At 43.0% G+C, this 16,337-nt stretch overlaps 1 protein-coding gene across 1 annotated transcript in view; it reads right to left on the reverse strand.

The window, feature by feature from the left end:
* Positions 1 to 16,337, reverse strand: part of LOC119891485 (tetratricopeptide repeat protein 28-like) — a 163,281-nt gene that overhangs the window by 21,992 nt on the left and 124,952 nt on the right. Inside the window, 4 exon segments of the mRNA XM_038703171.1 lie at positions 364 to 887; positions 2,226 to 2,770; positions 2,894 to 3,690; positions 12,413 to 12,920. Coding sequence (XP_038559099.1) covers positions 364 to 887; positions 2,226 to 2,770; positions 2,894 to 3,690; positions 12,413 to 12,920 — 2,374 coding nt within the window.

Genomic DNA, 16,337 nt, shown 5'->3' on the forward strand with positions numbered 1-16,337 from the left:
CCCTCTGAGAAAAGTAGATACAGAGGTGTGAAGAACAGCTAGCAGTAAACAGAAAAAAATGCCTTGGCGTGTATCCTGATAGTTTGCACAGACATACACACACAAATGCTGCTTTACCTATACAGCACAGAAGCCAACACAGACGCATAATGCGCACACAAATTCCCCCTGTGCACTTATAACACATAAGCACAAAAGCCCAAACACACATACACACTTGCACACACACAACCTAATAAAAATGTGGCAAAGGCTTAGCAACAAATAGGCTCTGAATTTCATATTCATGAATTCACAAACTCTAAGCCTATCAGCTCAGGCAACAAAGGCAATCCTCTCTCCTGTTCCCCCTGACACACTCACCTTCCTGCAGGTACATGACAGCCTGTGAGTAGTTTTGCAGTGCATGGTGTGTTCTCCCCAGGCTGCCATAGGCCAGTGTCTTGGCAGCCAAGTCATTAGTCTGAGCCGCCACACTTAGGTGCTGTTCCTGGAACACGACCGCCCGCTCGTAGTTTCCAAGCGACTCGTAGGTAAGGCCCAAGTTCCCATAGGCACGGGCCTGGCGTGTGGGGCTGCCCGTTTCCTCTGCAATCTCCAGGTCACTTTGGTGGCATCGCAGGGCTGTCTCATACTCTCCCATAGCTTGATATACAGCGCCCAAACCGCAGCTGGCATCGCCTTCCAGTAGCCTGTCCTGGGTGTCACGGGCAATGGCCAGCTGACGCTCCAGACAGGAGATAGCCTGCTCGTAATTGCCTAGCTGGCTGTGCAGTGCGCCTAGTTCACCGTAGGCCTGAGCCTTACCTCCACATTCCCCCAGCTCATGAGCCACTACTAACCGCTTCTCAAAACACACCAGCGATTGCTGTAGGTTTCCCATGGCCCTGCAGGTAAAAAGAAAAATTCAAAGAGCGTCAAAGCAAAGCAGATTAGGAGTGAGATTTGTGAGACAAACCAACAAAATAATCTAGAAGAAAATCTGTCACTGGTATTTTCTGTTCAAATTGAACAAATAATGAGATAGCTAACACTCAAAATAAATCTCTAAAATGTAATAATCTAAACTATATCTCTCTGCTTATCTAATATTTTGGGGAAACTATATTCTTGATTCATACAGATACATATCTATTCTCTTGTAATAGAGCGCTATTAGAATGCAACAAGGAGTTCACATCGCAAGAACACTATTTTTTGCAAAGCACCCGATAATTTCAGTTTTGGTATAAATTAAATGTAGATAGAACACGCTGCTGATACCTGATGATGTGGACAAACTTCAATGTATGTGGAAGGTTATATGAGAAATGTCTGAGCACTAAAATTTTAACTTTGGGCTGTGTTTGAAGGTTACTACTGTTTACCATCCTTTTATACAAGATAGGTCATCTGTCAAAGGATCCTTGCTTCCATCCTCTTGTGTGTGTGTTGACAGAGTGGCATTAATCCCATCTCAACATTTTATTTGCCTTCACAGCCTTCAAACAGACTTTATTCACATTCTCAGGCATGCCAACAATTGCCGGATGACGGATGAAATGGAGCATTTAAAGAATAAAACCCTTCATCTTAATTAATGTTGTGTGATTATGTATGTGCTTGACTAAGAGCTGTTAGAAGGCGAGAAGGGTTTGTGTCTGATGTCTATTATTCCCCTCTGAACTCATGCATGGCTAATACTGCTGTATGTGATTGCTTGGTGCCATGCTGATGGTGCACAATAAGAAGAAAATCATCTCCGAAATGAGGATTTCAGCAAGCCTTTCGTGTTTTATTTTGCAGTGCAGTCTCCTAGGATGCTATCAGCTCTTTGACGCATAAGGAGAAATAGAAGGGAGAAGAGACACACGATGTAAGAGGTTGCCTCGAAATAACTGTGTTTCCCTCCATCTCAGACGTCTATGTGCCAAAGCCTCTTTGCATACAGATAAGGCCAGGGCCACTAGGCTGCTGCTGAGACAGCTAGCACCAGGCTCACATCCAAGCCTTGCTCACAGGCAAGGTGTCTCTAAACTATGGTGGTCCTTGATAGTGAGTGCAAGGAGAAAAATAATATGCAAAGCAGGATTACTGTGATTATTAGTAATACCCAGTCAATACTATTATCTGCTACTGCAACAGCTTGGGGAAATTGATACTGGTGACTGAGACTGAAAAGTACTTTCTAGCAATATAATATAGTTAGTTTGAAACATGATGCCTTTCATTTAAAGAGGACTCACCTGTGTCCATTGCCTAAGCCTCTATAGGCCTTCTCTTGGTCCTGCATGCGGTTGAGGCTCTGGGCCACTGACAGATACTGGTCATAGTACTTGATGGCTTCCTCAAAGTCTCCCAGAGCCTCATAACAGTCTCCTAGGTTTCCATAGGCTCTGCCTCTGTCCATTACTGCCTCATTGCCACTCAGCTGCTGTAAAGTGGCCAGCTGTTGCTCCAGGTAGCCAATAGCTTCCTCCATCACACCTACATTCATTTTAGTGATGCCCATATTTCCGTACACCTGAGCCTCCACGACAGGATCCTTCAGCCTCCGACCTAGCTCCAACTGCTCTTCGTAGCTCTTGAAGGCCATGGCGTACTTCCCCAGGGCCATGTAGACAGCTGCCAGGTGACCATGGGCTTTGCACTCTCCTGGCATGTCGCCCAGCTCTTGATAAACCTCCAGCTCCTGGGTGTGGTAGCCCAGAGCTTTGTCATATTTTTGCACAAGTCTGTAGGTTGCCCCCAGGGCAGCATAGGCACAGGCCTCCATCCTACGCTCCTTAACCTGAAACGAGATAGAAGCATGAGGGACATGAGTGAACGGTATCAAAATTACATTTTCTGACACTTCCTATTTATATGATGAATTGTACTAGTATATGTTATGCTTCATTGTGTGTGGCCATACCTGGTGAGCTAAGGCCAGTTGCTGCTCGTAAAACTGAATGGCTCCAGCCACATCTTTTTTACAGACAAATATGTCCCCAAGGTTCCCCAGAGCTCTGAAGCGAGCCTGTGCATTGTTCAGGGACTGCGCCAGAGACAGCAGGTATTTCTGACACTCCTCTGCCTTAGTGAAGTCTCCCAGGGCCTTAAAAGCCAAACCGAGGTTACAGTATGCCTTGGCCTGACTCAGTTTGTCATGAAGGTCCTTGGCCAGAGCTAGGTCCTGCTCATAGTATTTGACGGCATCCTGGTAGTTGCCCAGACAGTAGTGGGCATAACCCAGATTGTGACAAACTTTCCCTTCACTCTCCATGTCTTGGAGGTCAGGGGACAGACGGAGGTACTGCTCATAGTAGGGCACGGCCTGAGGGAACTCTCCTCGAGAGCAGTGGAAGTTGCCAAGGTTGCCTAGAGCCCGTGCCTCGCTCTGGACATCTCTGAGCTCACGGGCAATGTTGAGGTGGTTCTGGTAATGTTGCAGAGCGCGGTCATGGGCTCCCAGGGCTTGGTAAGCCACAGCCAGGTTTCCATGAGTGGAGGCCTGCGAGGCCCGGTCATTGACCTCCATGGAGATCTGCAGTTCCTGGCGGTGGTAGCGAACAGCCTGGTCAAATGCTCCCAGGGCATTGTAGGCGTTACCCATGTTACCATAGGCCCGACCCTGAGCAGCATAGTCATTCAGCTCCTGAGCAATGGCCAGATGAGTTTTGTGGAGTTTCAGTGCAGTCTCATAGTCCCCCTTCATCTGGTGAATGATGCCTGTGTAGAGAGGAAAGGTACTTTATTTGTCACATACACATACACGTAGAGAGATTCACCCTCTGCATTTAACCCATCCCTGAAGGGAGCAGTGGGAAGCCGCTGTGCAGCACGCGGGGACCAACTCCAGATCTATATCAGTTGTTTTGGTCAGTGGCACTCATTGAAGATCCTAACATGTTTTTGATAGAGGGGGAAACCGGAGCACCTGCAGGAAACCCACGCAGACACGGGGAAAACATGCAAAATGCCAGTTCATACCCCAGGACAACCAGGGTTTGAACCAGGGACCTTCTTGCTGTGAGGCCACAGTGCTATCCAAGAGCAAGAGGATAAAGTTAAAGACCCAGTCAGGGGAAAATTGTAATTGAGTAAAATTCAAGTGCCTCGTCAGCTCTTCATGTACAAGGCAAGTAATTTGGTTGTTAAAATATGCTCTCTGAGCCATCTGTTCTCTGCTTACACAACAGACTCTCCCACAGAATTATGGTCATTAAAATGTAGTGCAATCAAACAGAGTTATTATAACACCAAAATAGAATCTTTTGATAGCCTAAGCTGTCTTTGATGATTGTGTCTTATAGGGATTTTACCAAAATCAACAACTTTTCCACAGGTTTGGAAATGGTTATGAGGAAAAAAAGAAAGAAAGACAGACAGGGGAAGTAAAAGTGGGTGAAAAGAGCTGATGGAAAGCTCAGCAAACAACTTTGGAAAAATTGTGGAGAAACAATAAATAATGGAGAACCTGGTGCATTGAGCATATTATCTCTGATAAAATACAATCCTCTGAAAAATAATAGCTTTACCCCACAGCCAGGCAACCACCTCACGCACACACACGCACACACACACACACACACATACACACAACATCCAAACAAATGTGCACCCACACCCACATGCTCATACACACTGACAAATACACAGCAGAGAGTAAAGAGACATCACAGCAAATCTACCGTATCTCTCCTCCTTCTGAGACTCACTACTAATCTCTGGGTCTCTCTTCTCTGGGCATTGTCACCCAGCCTTCAATGATAGTAATTGCACTGATAATATTAAACCTCACTGAGAGAGAAGACGGGATGCCTACAGGCTGGCGGATGGAGACAGAAAAACCAGCTGAAAAGCAAATAACTCAGTACTATATCCACCATACAGCCTGGCCATCATTGGTTTGCTGCATCAGCATGGAGACTAATGGGCTAGTAGGATGGGGGTACAGCCACTGATGGGACACCAGGGATGGAAATGGTTCTGGAGCCAGAGTGGGTGGGAACCAAGAATGGAGAGGGGCTCTGTGGCTTGTGGTGAGAATGTGATGGTGCCGCCGGGATTAGTTACCGCCATGTGTGTTTTCCCATTTATCTCATCCGAAACCTGCCACATTATGGGCCTGAACACAGGCTACATAAACAGTGGGATTGAAACTAAACAGACTGCTCAAACGACTGCGGAGGTCATACGATAGATGTAGATATGCATTCAGATGTTGGCTCAATTAAAAAGCAGGCCAATGAGAATGGAAAAAGCTTTGGCGCCTTTATAGTATGAGCCACTGGGCTGCATATTGGTTTGACACATTACCAGGTATTTATACATACATGTACTTTTGTAGCATGATGCACATGGAAGAAAAAGTGTGACATTTGCATAATCAATGTTTCACTCTAAATCAAGTCTAAATTAGGGGGTGAAAAAAAACAACAGCTTTTTCTGCATACAGACTGGATTCTGGTGGGAAAACATCAAAGATCCTCTGCCTACTTAATTTAGACCATGATTCAGCATCCAGCAGACAAATCAAACCTGATGTGCTTTTTTGTTTGCTTGCTTGTGTTCTCAGGTTAAAATGATACAACCTGAACTGACCTTGTAATCATCAGGTCACCGCCCTGAAGAGTTGGCATGCAACACGTATCACAGAGTAGAAGACGGAGAGAAGCAGTGCTGCCAAGTAATACAAGAAGAATTCATATTGCAAATGACATAACTTCACAATGAAGACTTTCACAATGGCTGAATTCCATGTGTTTTTTTGGACTATTTACAGTAAAAATAGAGTAAAACGGTCTTTTCTTAAGCCAAAATAAATTAGGCTTACAACATTTTGGTTTTTAAGGTTCCACCGGCACAGACATTTCCTATACCAGGGACAAACCCCTTTTTTGGCTAGTCTTTCCTAAGAGGGGAAGCATGTTAAGATTCACAGCAGGCTACTTGGAAGAGCTGTGACAGCCCTTGCCACAAAGTCACTCCCAAGGTTATGCTTTCCCCGACGGAGGTTGATCTTGCTGAGGATATAATGCCTACTGATGTATTAGCAGCAAACATGTTCCATGCTGCAGGCTAAAAATGGATCTGGGCCTCAGTGTTGGACGGATGGGTAGAAGAGACATGCGGGACAGAGGCTGGGGGTGTATGGCTAAGTTTGAGGCTGGGCTTGGAAGCTGCAGCCACATTTGCCATAAGCCTCAGGCTATGCCTGGAGCCACACTTGAAGCAAGAAAATATTTTCTGCCCCCACCCATATAGTAAGAGGATTATGGAGCCCTCTGGGAATAGTATCCAGCAGGGTAGTAAATAAAACCATACCAAACATGCTGGTAAATGTTGTTGAAATACAAACATTTGAAATTAGTAAGGGGCTTTTAGCTGAAGTGGTCACTGTGGCATGTTGTCCAAATCAAATGACCCCAACAAAGTATCAGTCTTGAGACTCAATTTAACCCCAGATATTACTAAATGCATACTAAATGCACTTGACTGTAACGTATTAAATAATATGGCTCAATTATTTCTCTTTTGCGCACAGCTTGAGACAATGACTGTGAAAAACCAAGACAAAGCACACACCGCATCATTTGGAATCTTTTATACAGGGCCCTATCCATCCAGAGCCCTCTCCATCCCCCCATAACCAAAGACATTAAAAGCATGGCAATGTGTTGTCACTTTTCATTACACAGCTGGCTGTACGTAGAGGGATATGCTACTGTGATGACTTTGAGGGATGGTGTCGTGTTCTGAGTAAATCACTGTGTCATTCTTCCGGGAGCTATGAAGGTCCAGAGCGCTGCTGCCTACAGTTAGCTAAGAGGATTTTTACCAACAATGGTGCTGCTGCCACTGGGCTGGGGTGATACTATAAATAGAGGCGAGATGACCAGACTGAGCCCAAAGTAATGATTTGGGTGTGTTCCTCATTTATATTTTAGAATGAGGTAAACATTATAATTTACATTCATGTTTGAGAAGTAAAAACCAGAACAGGATGCTGGAATTGTGGTGTTTATGGAAATGTGGATGTCTATTTAAGTCTAAGATCAAGGAGATTGACATGTGTAAAATACCGAAAGAGGGAAGTCAATCTTTTAAGGAAATTCCAATGAAGATAGGCAGCATTCAGAAAACAGTTTATCCTACAGAGCTAGCATATATAGTTAAGTACTTCCAAATGCCTTCTAATAATTGCACCAACCTTATTGAAGGTTATCACTAACGGCTGCAATGTGTCTGACTGACAAATTAAGGCAGTATCATACTACATTACGGTGTTTTAAAATGCAGAATAAATAATATATTTGAAACTAATTAATAATCATGATGAAGATATGATTTCCTTTTTGATTAGATGCACTGGTTGTGATTTTGTTGTCTTTTTTCCTAATGATTCAATTCTTCCCCCACACAGTACTGAAAATTATAAATGTCATAGTGTATGTTATGATCAGTGGGGGGAAGTAGTGAGCTGAGGCATTTCCTGCTGTGGTCGGCAAGAGGAGGAGGGGGCAGAGCTGGGGGTCTGGGCTTAAGGTACCAAATCCTCACTGGCAGACACAGACATCTCCTACAGTCTGACTGACGGAGAGGCAGGAAGATAATAAAAGGACAAAGTATGGATAGGTGAGTGGGTGGTCTGCCAACAGAAACACACAGACAGACTGCTGTGCCTCCTGCAGCACCAGCTGAGCTGTTTTCCTCTCCGCTCCTGCTGACCCTGACCGCTCCTCCAACTGTCGCTGTATTGTCCATACACATGACATCTGATTCCTCCTACCATTTAAACCAACAATGTATCAACCTTTTTTTTTTTGCACTGCACAATCGCCGCTCCGTTTAAGAACAGATCACATTTCATGCTAAATTTGCAGATGTGCTGAAAAAAGGGCTCAGTGTCTTATAGAAAATAATGCTACAACTTTTTTATTACGTTTCACCACTGTAAGTAAAATATGAACTGCATACAGTGAGCTAAACTTTAGCATAAACACAAAGAATAGGAGAGTGTGTTTCGCAGGGCCTCTAGTCCAGTTTCTGGCATGGTCCTGTGTGAGGAGACGGAAGGGGGCCATGCTGGGGAGGCAACAAACAGTAATTTGGGCCCAGGCTGCAAAGATCAGCCAGCTAGCAAAGATATCTCCAGGACAGTAACATAAGACTGGCATCCTAAAAAAAAACATTTCACTTCACCTCTTCTCCAACCATTCTTCCCATCACACCCTCTCTCCTTTCACAGGCCTGCTAATATTAGTCAGGGTATTTGTCTGGTCATTAATGGCGACTTGAAGATGTCACCAATATCAGATAAATGTACCTTTTTATGTATTCGTTAGGCTCTTTTCCTGTCTTCCTCCTTACAGCGTTCTTTCATTCATCCTGTCTGGGCCATTAGGCTTGCTAAATTCCACTTTCTTGGTCAGAATAATAATGTATCTACAATCACTGCTGTTTCCAAAGGCTTAGGTACAAACTAAATAATCTCTATGCTTCAGTGCCCCAGGCATGTCTGGTCCCTGTCTGTAGTTTGTTCCTGCTGTGGGCAGTCTGAAATCAGTGATGATCTTGCTAAATTACATGATATGGTGATATAATTCCTTTCATGATTAGATGCTCTCCATCTCAGGGTCAATGTTACTATAATTCAACACAACTGCCAACACAAGCAGCCTATTAAAAATACAAATCATGATAATTCATCTGCTGGTGTGACACTGTTAATATCAGACATGTTATAAAACCTGGTAATCAGATGTCTGGACAAAGACATATGATACGAAAGCGCTCATTCTCTCTCACACGTTTGAAAAGGTCTAATTCAATACAGAAGTTAGGTCCTGTTTTTTTAGATACAGCTGATGAGATTTGAATGCAGAACATTGCAGTCTGCATTGTCTTATTCTGTGTTGTTTTGTGAACGCTTCTTCCTGTTGTTTTCCTCTTTCTGTTGCTTTGTTTTTGTGAGCATCAGCAGAAAACATTCCCTGGGGATGGTGCAAAAAAGAAAGGGGGGGGGGGGGCAATGCTTAATTAGGACAGTTACCTCCAGGCTTTCTAACTGAATTGTGTCAACATTTCAAGTGACTTCTTTGAGACATATGGTCAAACGAGGTGTAAATCGAGGAACAGCGAGCACAACACAGACCAAACAAACTTATTCAAAGTCTCTTTGAAGTGAAATGCAAGAGAGAATAATACAATTTAGATTCTGTTTCATGAATTCAGAAATATGAACTACATGGGAACCCAACACTTCAGTCCTCTCTCAGATATTAAATATTGCTGACTAGGGGGTAAGTTAGCCAATTAATGAATAATAAATGGGCTGGAATGCAACATTGTCATATCCTTTATAGGTCAGAGTGTGCTGAGCCAGGGCTGCTGGTACCGCTGGGCATCATGGTTAGATATTAAAGCATGGCAATCTCTATACAACTGTACCTCAGAGCCAAGTCAGCTGCTGCTTCAACCACACTACACGCAACATTAACGACAAGCTGAGAGGGCACAATAAAAGTTTTTTCTCTCCTGTTTCGGCAACTTCTCCTTCCCATCTCTCGCACAGTATTTTTTGCTTTTATCGCTGCTCATTAATCTTCACTCGATCATCATTCCCCTCTCTGTGCACAGCGTAAAGGCAGTCTTTTTGAAGTCTGAAACAGCATCCTGCTAGTTTTAGCCCATATCTTCTTGTGCTAGGCAGGTTTGTGGGCGCTGATGATGGAATAACAATGGACACTGCACTTTCGCAAACAACAACAACAACAACAACAATGGGGCAATTACAGAGTAATGCTTCACAACTTCCACTTCATTCTCTGTTATCTTTATTATTCAGCTCCTCTTGAATCAGCTATTAAAGGTAATTAAGCGATTCATCAAGTCAGTTTCAATTACTGGGAGCTTGACAACTGCAGATTACAATCAGTAGGGGTGAGGGAAGAGACGGGGAGAGTGAGAGAGGGAGGCATCAAAAACGAAAGGAAAAAAAAGCAGAGAGAAAGAAAATAGATTAGAAGTACCAACAGATCAGGCAGCACCGAGATGGGCAGGAAGCTTCCCTGGGTGTCACGAGGTACTGTATGCACATGATGGTTTAACTTGTATAGGCCATCTCCACTGAGCAACAGGCTTCATTGCTAGCAACCACTCATGTAGCTTTTGCTATGTCACTAGCTGGAGGTCTTTGACACTGCATCAACTACACTGTCATTACTCTGTCATGGACTGGAAGAATTGTAATGTTTCAGCTAATAATGAATAAGAGTGCTCTGGCTATCATAATGGCAATCATACTACAGATACAGTGACACATTTGCTGTCTGATAGTGGCGTCTCATAATATAGCTTGTAATGTAGGATCATAAAACGTTCTCACTAGAGCCCCTAATTTATGACAACCAGTTACCAGCTCACTTTTAAAATAAGGTGTGTGTTGGTGCTAAGAGCATTTCAGGATGAGCGAACATTACACCGGTCAAAGGACGACTTCAATTTATGTTTGGCTGATTAACCCTACTCTCTGCTCGCAAAGCTTTACACATTAGGTTAAAGAATAATTCATCTGGGAGAAACTATTATGCCTCTTAGTTGCCCATTAGAGTCAGGTTTAATACAGTCTTGATGGCTATCATAAGTCTCCCAGCGTAGGTTGTAGCTGCTGGACTAAATACAGAAGAAATGGCCGTAACATGTATCTCATGGGGTAATATCCAAAGGGACACCTTCATCCCTAAGGTTCCTTTCATCAGTATATTAGTAGACTCCACAAGGTTATGTCACTAATAATTTCATTTTAACAAGATATAGCTGTAAAGAATTGGATTGGAAGACAATAATTACATTTCAAGTTTCAATCAAAAGACCTGATAGTATGTCTAATTTCCCCATCTCGTTTATATTTATCTGCACACCACTTTTTATTTAAAGAAGCATGTGAAGCCAGTGTGCAGGTGAGAGCAGAGGAGATTAATGTGAAGAGATTTCCCATGAAAACACATTTTACACATTTTTATGGGGTTTATTCATACTCATGACATTGTACGTTATATGTTGGCATTCCATCACAATAGAACTGCCTGGGCTCACAAATTATTTTTGGCTCCAACATGCACCATCTTCTTCCCTGGCGCCCATGCAGAAGCCCTGCACTCCATTACTTTATGCTTACATAATCTACTGGGAACTATTCACTTAGAACATAATGCAATGTATCTAAAAACAACTTAACATAAAATAGTGATGATACAGTAGTACACTGTTGGCTTCTTCCTAAAATTAACAAAAACACTTATGTCTTACTAACCATGAATATCACTAAAAACAACAATAAGTAAAGCTAATTTAAATTAAGCAAAACAATGCAGCCAGCAGCACAGAGAAAATACAAGCAGGAAAGCAATAAAAAGGCAATAAAAAAACTCCCAAAACAATAAAAAGGACACCAGTCTGGACACTGTGCCTTTTTTTCTTCTCGTCCCTCATTTCAGTAGGCTAGGTCAAATGTAGATTTAAAAACTCGTAAATTCCCATGTTGAAGCAAACAATGAGTAAACACTTACCTACTTACCTACTATCTAACAACTAGTTCTTCTTTTTCTCTGAGGATGTGCAAATACTTTTGGATCTTGCTAATCAAACTCACCAGATAGTAGTAATCTGACAATATTACAGTTTCTCATACCATAAAAGTATTGGATTACGATTTATAAGCTTAAGACACTACTACACTACTACGACATATCATTATTCAGCATACTGTACTGTATGTTGCAATATTAACATAGAAAGCAAATGATGTATCACAAACATATGGAAGAATTTGGTGTTTATGTTCATCTTGTTGATCATAGATCTTCAATTCTTACCTGATTTTAAAAAAGTGGAATACCACAGATAAAACAACAGATTAAACCGATCTTTTTATTTTAATCGTAAGAATGCACACACCAGACCCTTCACTAAGCCACGCCCCCTTTAGTTACTCGGACTTTTATCACGGTGCTGCCACTGTCTATAACTGCACTCCCTGGAACTTATAGCGCGAGCAAGTAGACAGCACACAGCTGGTGACGCTTCCCAGTCAGCTTGCTCTCATTAGCTATTGCGGGTTTCTGCTCAGTATTCCATCCATGTTCCTTTCAAATTACAGGAAATAATCGGAGTAGCCATGATTTCTAATTGTAAAAATGAAACAAATTTACAATTTGAAATTAGGGAGACTCTGATCCAACCGTTAACATTAAGAATATCTGTAAAACCGGTCTGTAAAACCTTCACATGACAGGATCATTTGGGCACATAATCTGTTCAGACCAGCCTCAGATGGGGAACACTCCTGTGATTGTTAGGAGGGGTGACCGAAAATTGGCCCAATTATCCTCTAATGTGGGGCCTGCATAAGTAATTTTTTAAGTCTTTAAGTATTTTGCATACATACCCAGATTGGAGGAGGCCCTTCCTTCTGCAGCCCTGTCTTTCAAACCCTCAGCTATAGACAGCTGCTGTTCATGGTACTGCTTGGCCCTCTCCAAGTCCTGCATGCAGCGAGCAGCATGACCAAGTCCTGCATAGGCTCTCATCTCAATGGACTTTTCCTCTAGCTCCTGGGCGAGCTCCAGAACGTGAGTATGGTAGGACATGGCCTTGTCAAAGTTACGGTGATAGTGGTAGGCACTGCCCAGGTTACTATAGGCCCGAGCTTCCTCTCGTTTATTTTCCAGGGCTTTGGCAATGCCCAGGTGCTGCTCATGACATTGGACAGCATTGTCGAAGTCTCCCATGGCAATGTAGACGGCCCCCATGTTTCCTAGCTCACGAGCCTCAGACAGCTGATCCTTGGACTGCTTGGCCAGCAGGACACACTGTTTGTGGCTGGCTAGGGCATTTGGATAGTCCCCTATGGCTGTATATACATGGCCCAAGCTGCTCAGCGCCATCGAAGCAGCCTATGGATAGAGAGAAAGATAGACATCCGGTAAGAATAACAGCAAGGTAAAAGAATATAGGCAAATGAAAAAAGCCCCATTAATTATACCCACATTCCATCAACTGTGAGTAATTGTGATGCCTTTGCATTAAACGTCCCTTTTGCCAGAAGAACTGTACATCAAATGGAAAAACAGAAGAAAAAACTCTAAATTCCCAAATGTCTAACGAGGCTTACTGCTCAGAGACCAGAACAACAACAAACAAAACCTGATTTGATTTTGTCTTTGCTAAGTAACAAGGGGGTAAAGCATGAATCAGATCAGCGCCACAGCAGGCTTGTTTTAAAGCCGTCAGTTTGCCCACTGCAATCACGCTTCATGGCGTGCCACCACCAATGGAACAAAGACACTGCTAATCAGGAGGGAGAGGAGAGGGGTTTTAGCTTCACACCAGAGCTGTGGGGGGCCAACTGGCCGACTGCTGGCAAGGCCTCTTAAGCTAAGAACAGAGAGAACAATATTCTGTATTCTCTCATCCTCTCTATCTTTCATTTTCTCCACCTGTGAAAATAAAACTATACTAGACACTGGCTACAACTGCAAATGCAGTAAAATGGAGAGGTTTCACAAAATGCAGTCTTGACCTCCTATGTGACACTTCCACTGCAGGCTTATTAACTGTTTATACGGAGGGTAAACAGCTGGGAATTGGGGTCAGCTGTCTTTGTGTGAACAGATGTTCAATTAATCATGCAGGGCCAGCTAATAAAGCATCTCTTTCCTGAGGGTTGGATGCAGGCCAGCAGAGAGGACAGACACCCTGGCAGTGAAGGCCACAGAACTGCCCATCTTGCCTAGCTTCGAGCCTCAGCAGCAGTGATGACCTGGGTCAAGATGACCCAGCATTTAGAGCCAGACAACTAGAAAGTCAAAAGTCAGCTACAGTAATGGAAGAACTACTCAATGTAGTGTCAGCTGTTAAGATGTTTATGAAAGCACTTTTCATAGCCATATGATACAAAACTGGCCACTGACACAAAACTGATTGTTTTGGGCTTTAGAGGAGGCATGAGGCATCATCTTAAATTCGAAATTTACATAGCTATTATTCCACAAATACATTGAGATGTAATTTGAAGAAATGTGCCGTAGAGCAGGAGATATTTTTACTTTGCTCTTGCGCCACATTATAAAATATCGAGCCCTCTGAATAAATGAAAAGCAAGGGCATTGTTGAGAAAAAAAATCAATACAAGAGAACACTTCTGACGACGCTTATGAATACTCTTTTCTTTGAATCTTTCATACATTCTTTCTCTAAACACACACATACACCCCACCTACCTATCTTTCCTTCATTTCACATAGCTGCTGATGCCTGGAACCAATTACCTGCTGACATAAGGACTTCAAGCAGTTTGCTCAAGTTTAAAGACTCGACAAGGCATTATACAGGCCCAGGGAGGCAATTACCCTCCGTCACAACTGTTGCTGTTTCATGTTCCCAGATAGCCTATCTAGGGCTGCTCAATTACATGTGCCTTTTGAAGCTTTGCTCCATCTCTCCGACTCAAACTTCCAGTTTTCTGAGCAGAAAACTGAGAGTATTCCTCATCTCTGTCTGTCTTCAACCGAGAGACACAGGGAGAGAAAAGCGAGAGAGGGAGCGCAATCTTTCTCCAGTTGAGATGAGCTGCTCTTGTGATCAGTGTCCCTCTAAAGTGAGACTGCAACGCTGCATTTTCTCCTCAGATGGAAGCCAAGATAGGCAGATAATGAGGAGCCAGCCTTGCCAGTCACAGAGGATGCACTGTGTTTGGCTCAGGGACAGACACTGGGACCATATCTCTCTCACTTCTGACTGCATCCCTCTCCCTCCACTGCTCATTTTGACTCCCCACCAGTATCGCAAAATAACATTCCATCTGGGAGAGAAATAATTGCCTGAAATACATGTTTTTTTCCAAATTGACTTCATTCTAATTTGATTCCATTTCTTTTCTGCACTTATCTTTCCTCCCTCCCTGTTCTTACTCTCTCCCCCCACTTCTCTCGATCCATCTGCAGAGTCAGATCTGATTGTGTTTACAGAGTCCAGCCCTTCTCCGGATGTGTGCTGATTTGATTAATCCTAACGCCATGCTTTATAAACTGTTGATAAACCGCTGGCTCTTATCAGCAAACACATTTTGCACCAAAGATCTCCTAATGAAAGGTAAACTAGTTCTGCCTGGGAGAGATGGGAAAAGGAAGAGAGAAGAGAGGCAGCAGGGGAGGGCTGAGATGACATGTTAATCAGAAATGCTTGGCTCGAACAACATTATTCCATTTCTTTCCTCTTACAAGGACAGCGACTAAGGATTCCTTGCTGATTCTCTTCTGTCAGCCTCCTCTACTAAGTATGTTTATATTCTGCAGCACATTAGAGAAATGGCTGCTTTCATAGCACATGCTAGAGGTAATGTATTGTACTTAGCATGATTAGGCCCTTATGTCATGCAGCAGAGCTGCTCTTGATGGCTGAGCTTGGTGCTATGCAAGATCTGTGACTCTGATCACCTGTTTTATGTCTTACCCTGAGATTCCTGCTTACCACTTCACTGATGTGTTGAGCGTTGTGGTTCTGCCTTACCTTGCAGCTGTGTGAATACTATGCCTTTGGAAATCAAAAACCTTATTTTGCTTTGTAAATATGAACTCTGATATACTCAAACTTCTCCACTGGTTTGACTAATTCAAACTGAACAGACATCAAGGTACGAATTGATGAAACCCGATGTTATTAAGATAACAGTTTTATTAATTGAATACATGTAAGTATTAGGGCTAACCCTGAATAGTCGAAGATTCGATGCTTCGATGGGCGGAACCTGATTCGACTGTCAATCTCACAGTCGAAGCTTCACAGCAAAACAAGGATCATGGCATTCTGGCAATATTGGGGTGCTCAACATCTGATTTTACAGTTTTCTCCCAATAAGTTAGTATACAGCCTATTACAATATACATAAATACACAATAATAAATAAATAAATAAAAATTTCAATAATAAATCCAAAATTGCAACCCTAACCCTGGATGGATGTGTAGGCTTAGAGTGTATGTGTGTAGTGGCAGACGAGGAGCCCCAGCTTCACTGGTGTTGTGGCGAGTTGTCCGCACCTTGCGGGACTTTCGGATAATTTATCACAAGTGATGAACCACACACAGAATATTCTATCATTTTTAAATAGCCGGTTTATTAAAATAGACCTGAGAGGAACCGGTCTTGTGCATGCTGTTGCTGGTGCAGCTTCTCAAGATTAAAGCGGACCCCCGGACACAAAAACGGACTTGACGATTCTGATTCGACTATGTAAATCCTTATTCAGGGACAGCCCTAATAAGTATACACATTTTCTGATTGCCACACGGAAACTGAAAAGGAAACTGAAA

The sequence above is a fragment of the Micropterus salmoides genome, unplaced genomic scaffold (assembly GCF_014851395.1).
Source record: "Micropterus salmoides isolate LMB-PRFRI ecotype aquatic unplaced genomic scaffold, ASM1485139v1 Ms_hic_scaffold_7, whole genome shotgun sequence".
Classification (NCBI taxonomy): Eukaryota; Metazoa; Chordata; class Actinopteri; order Centrarchiformes; family Centrarchidae; genus Micropterus; species Micropterus salmoides.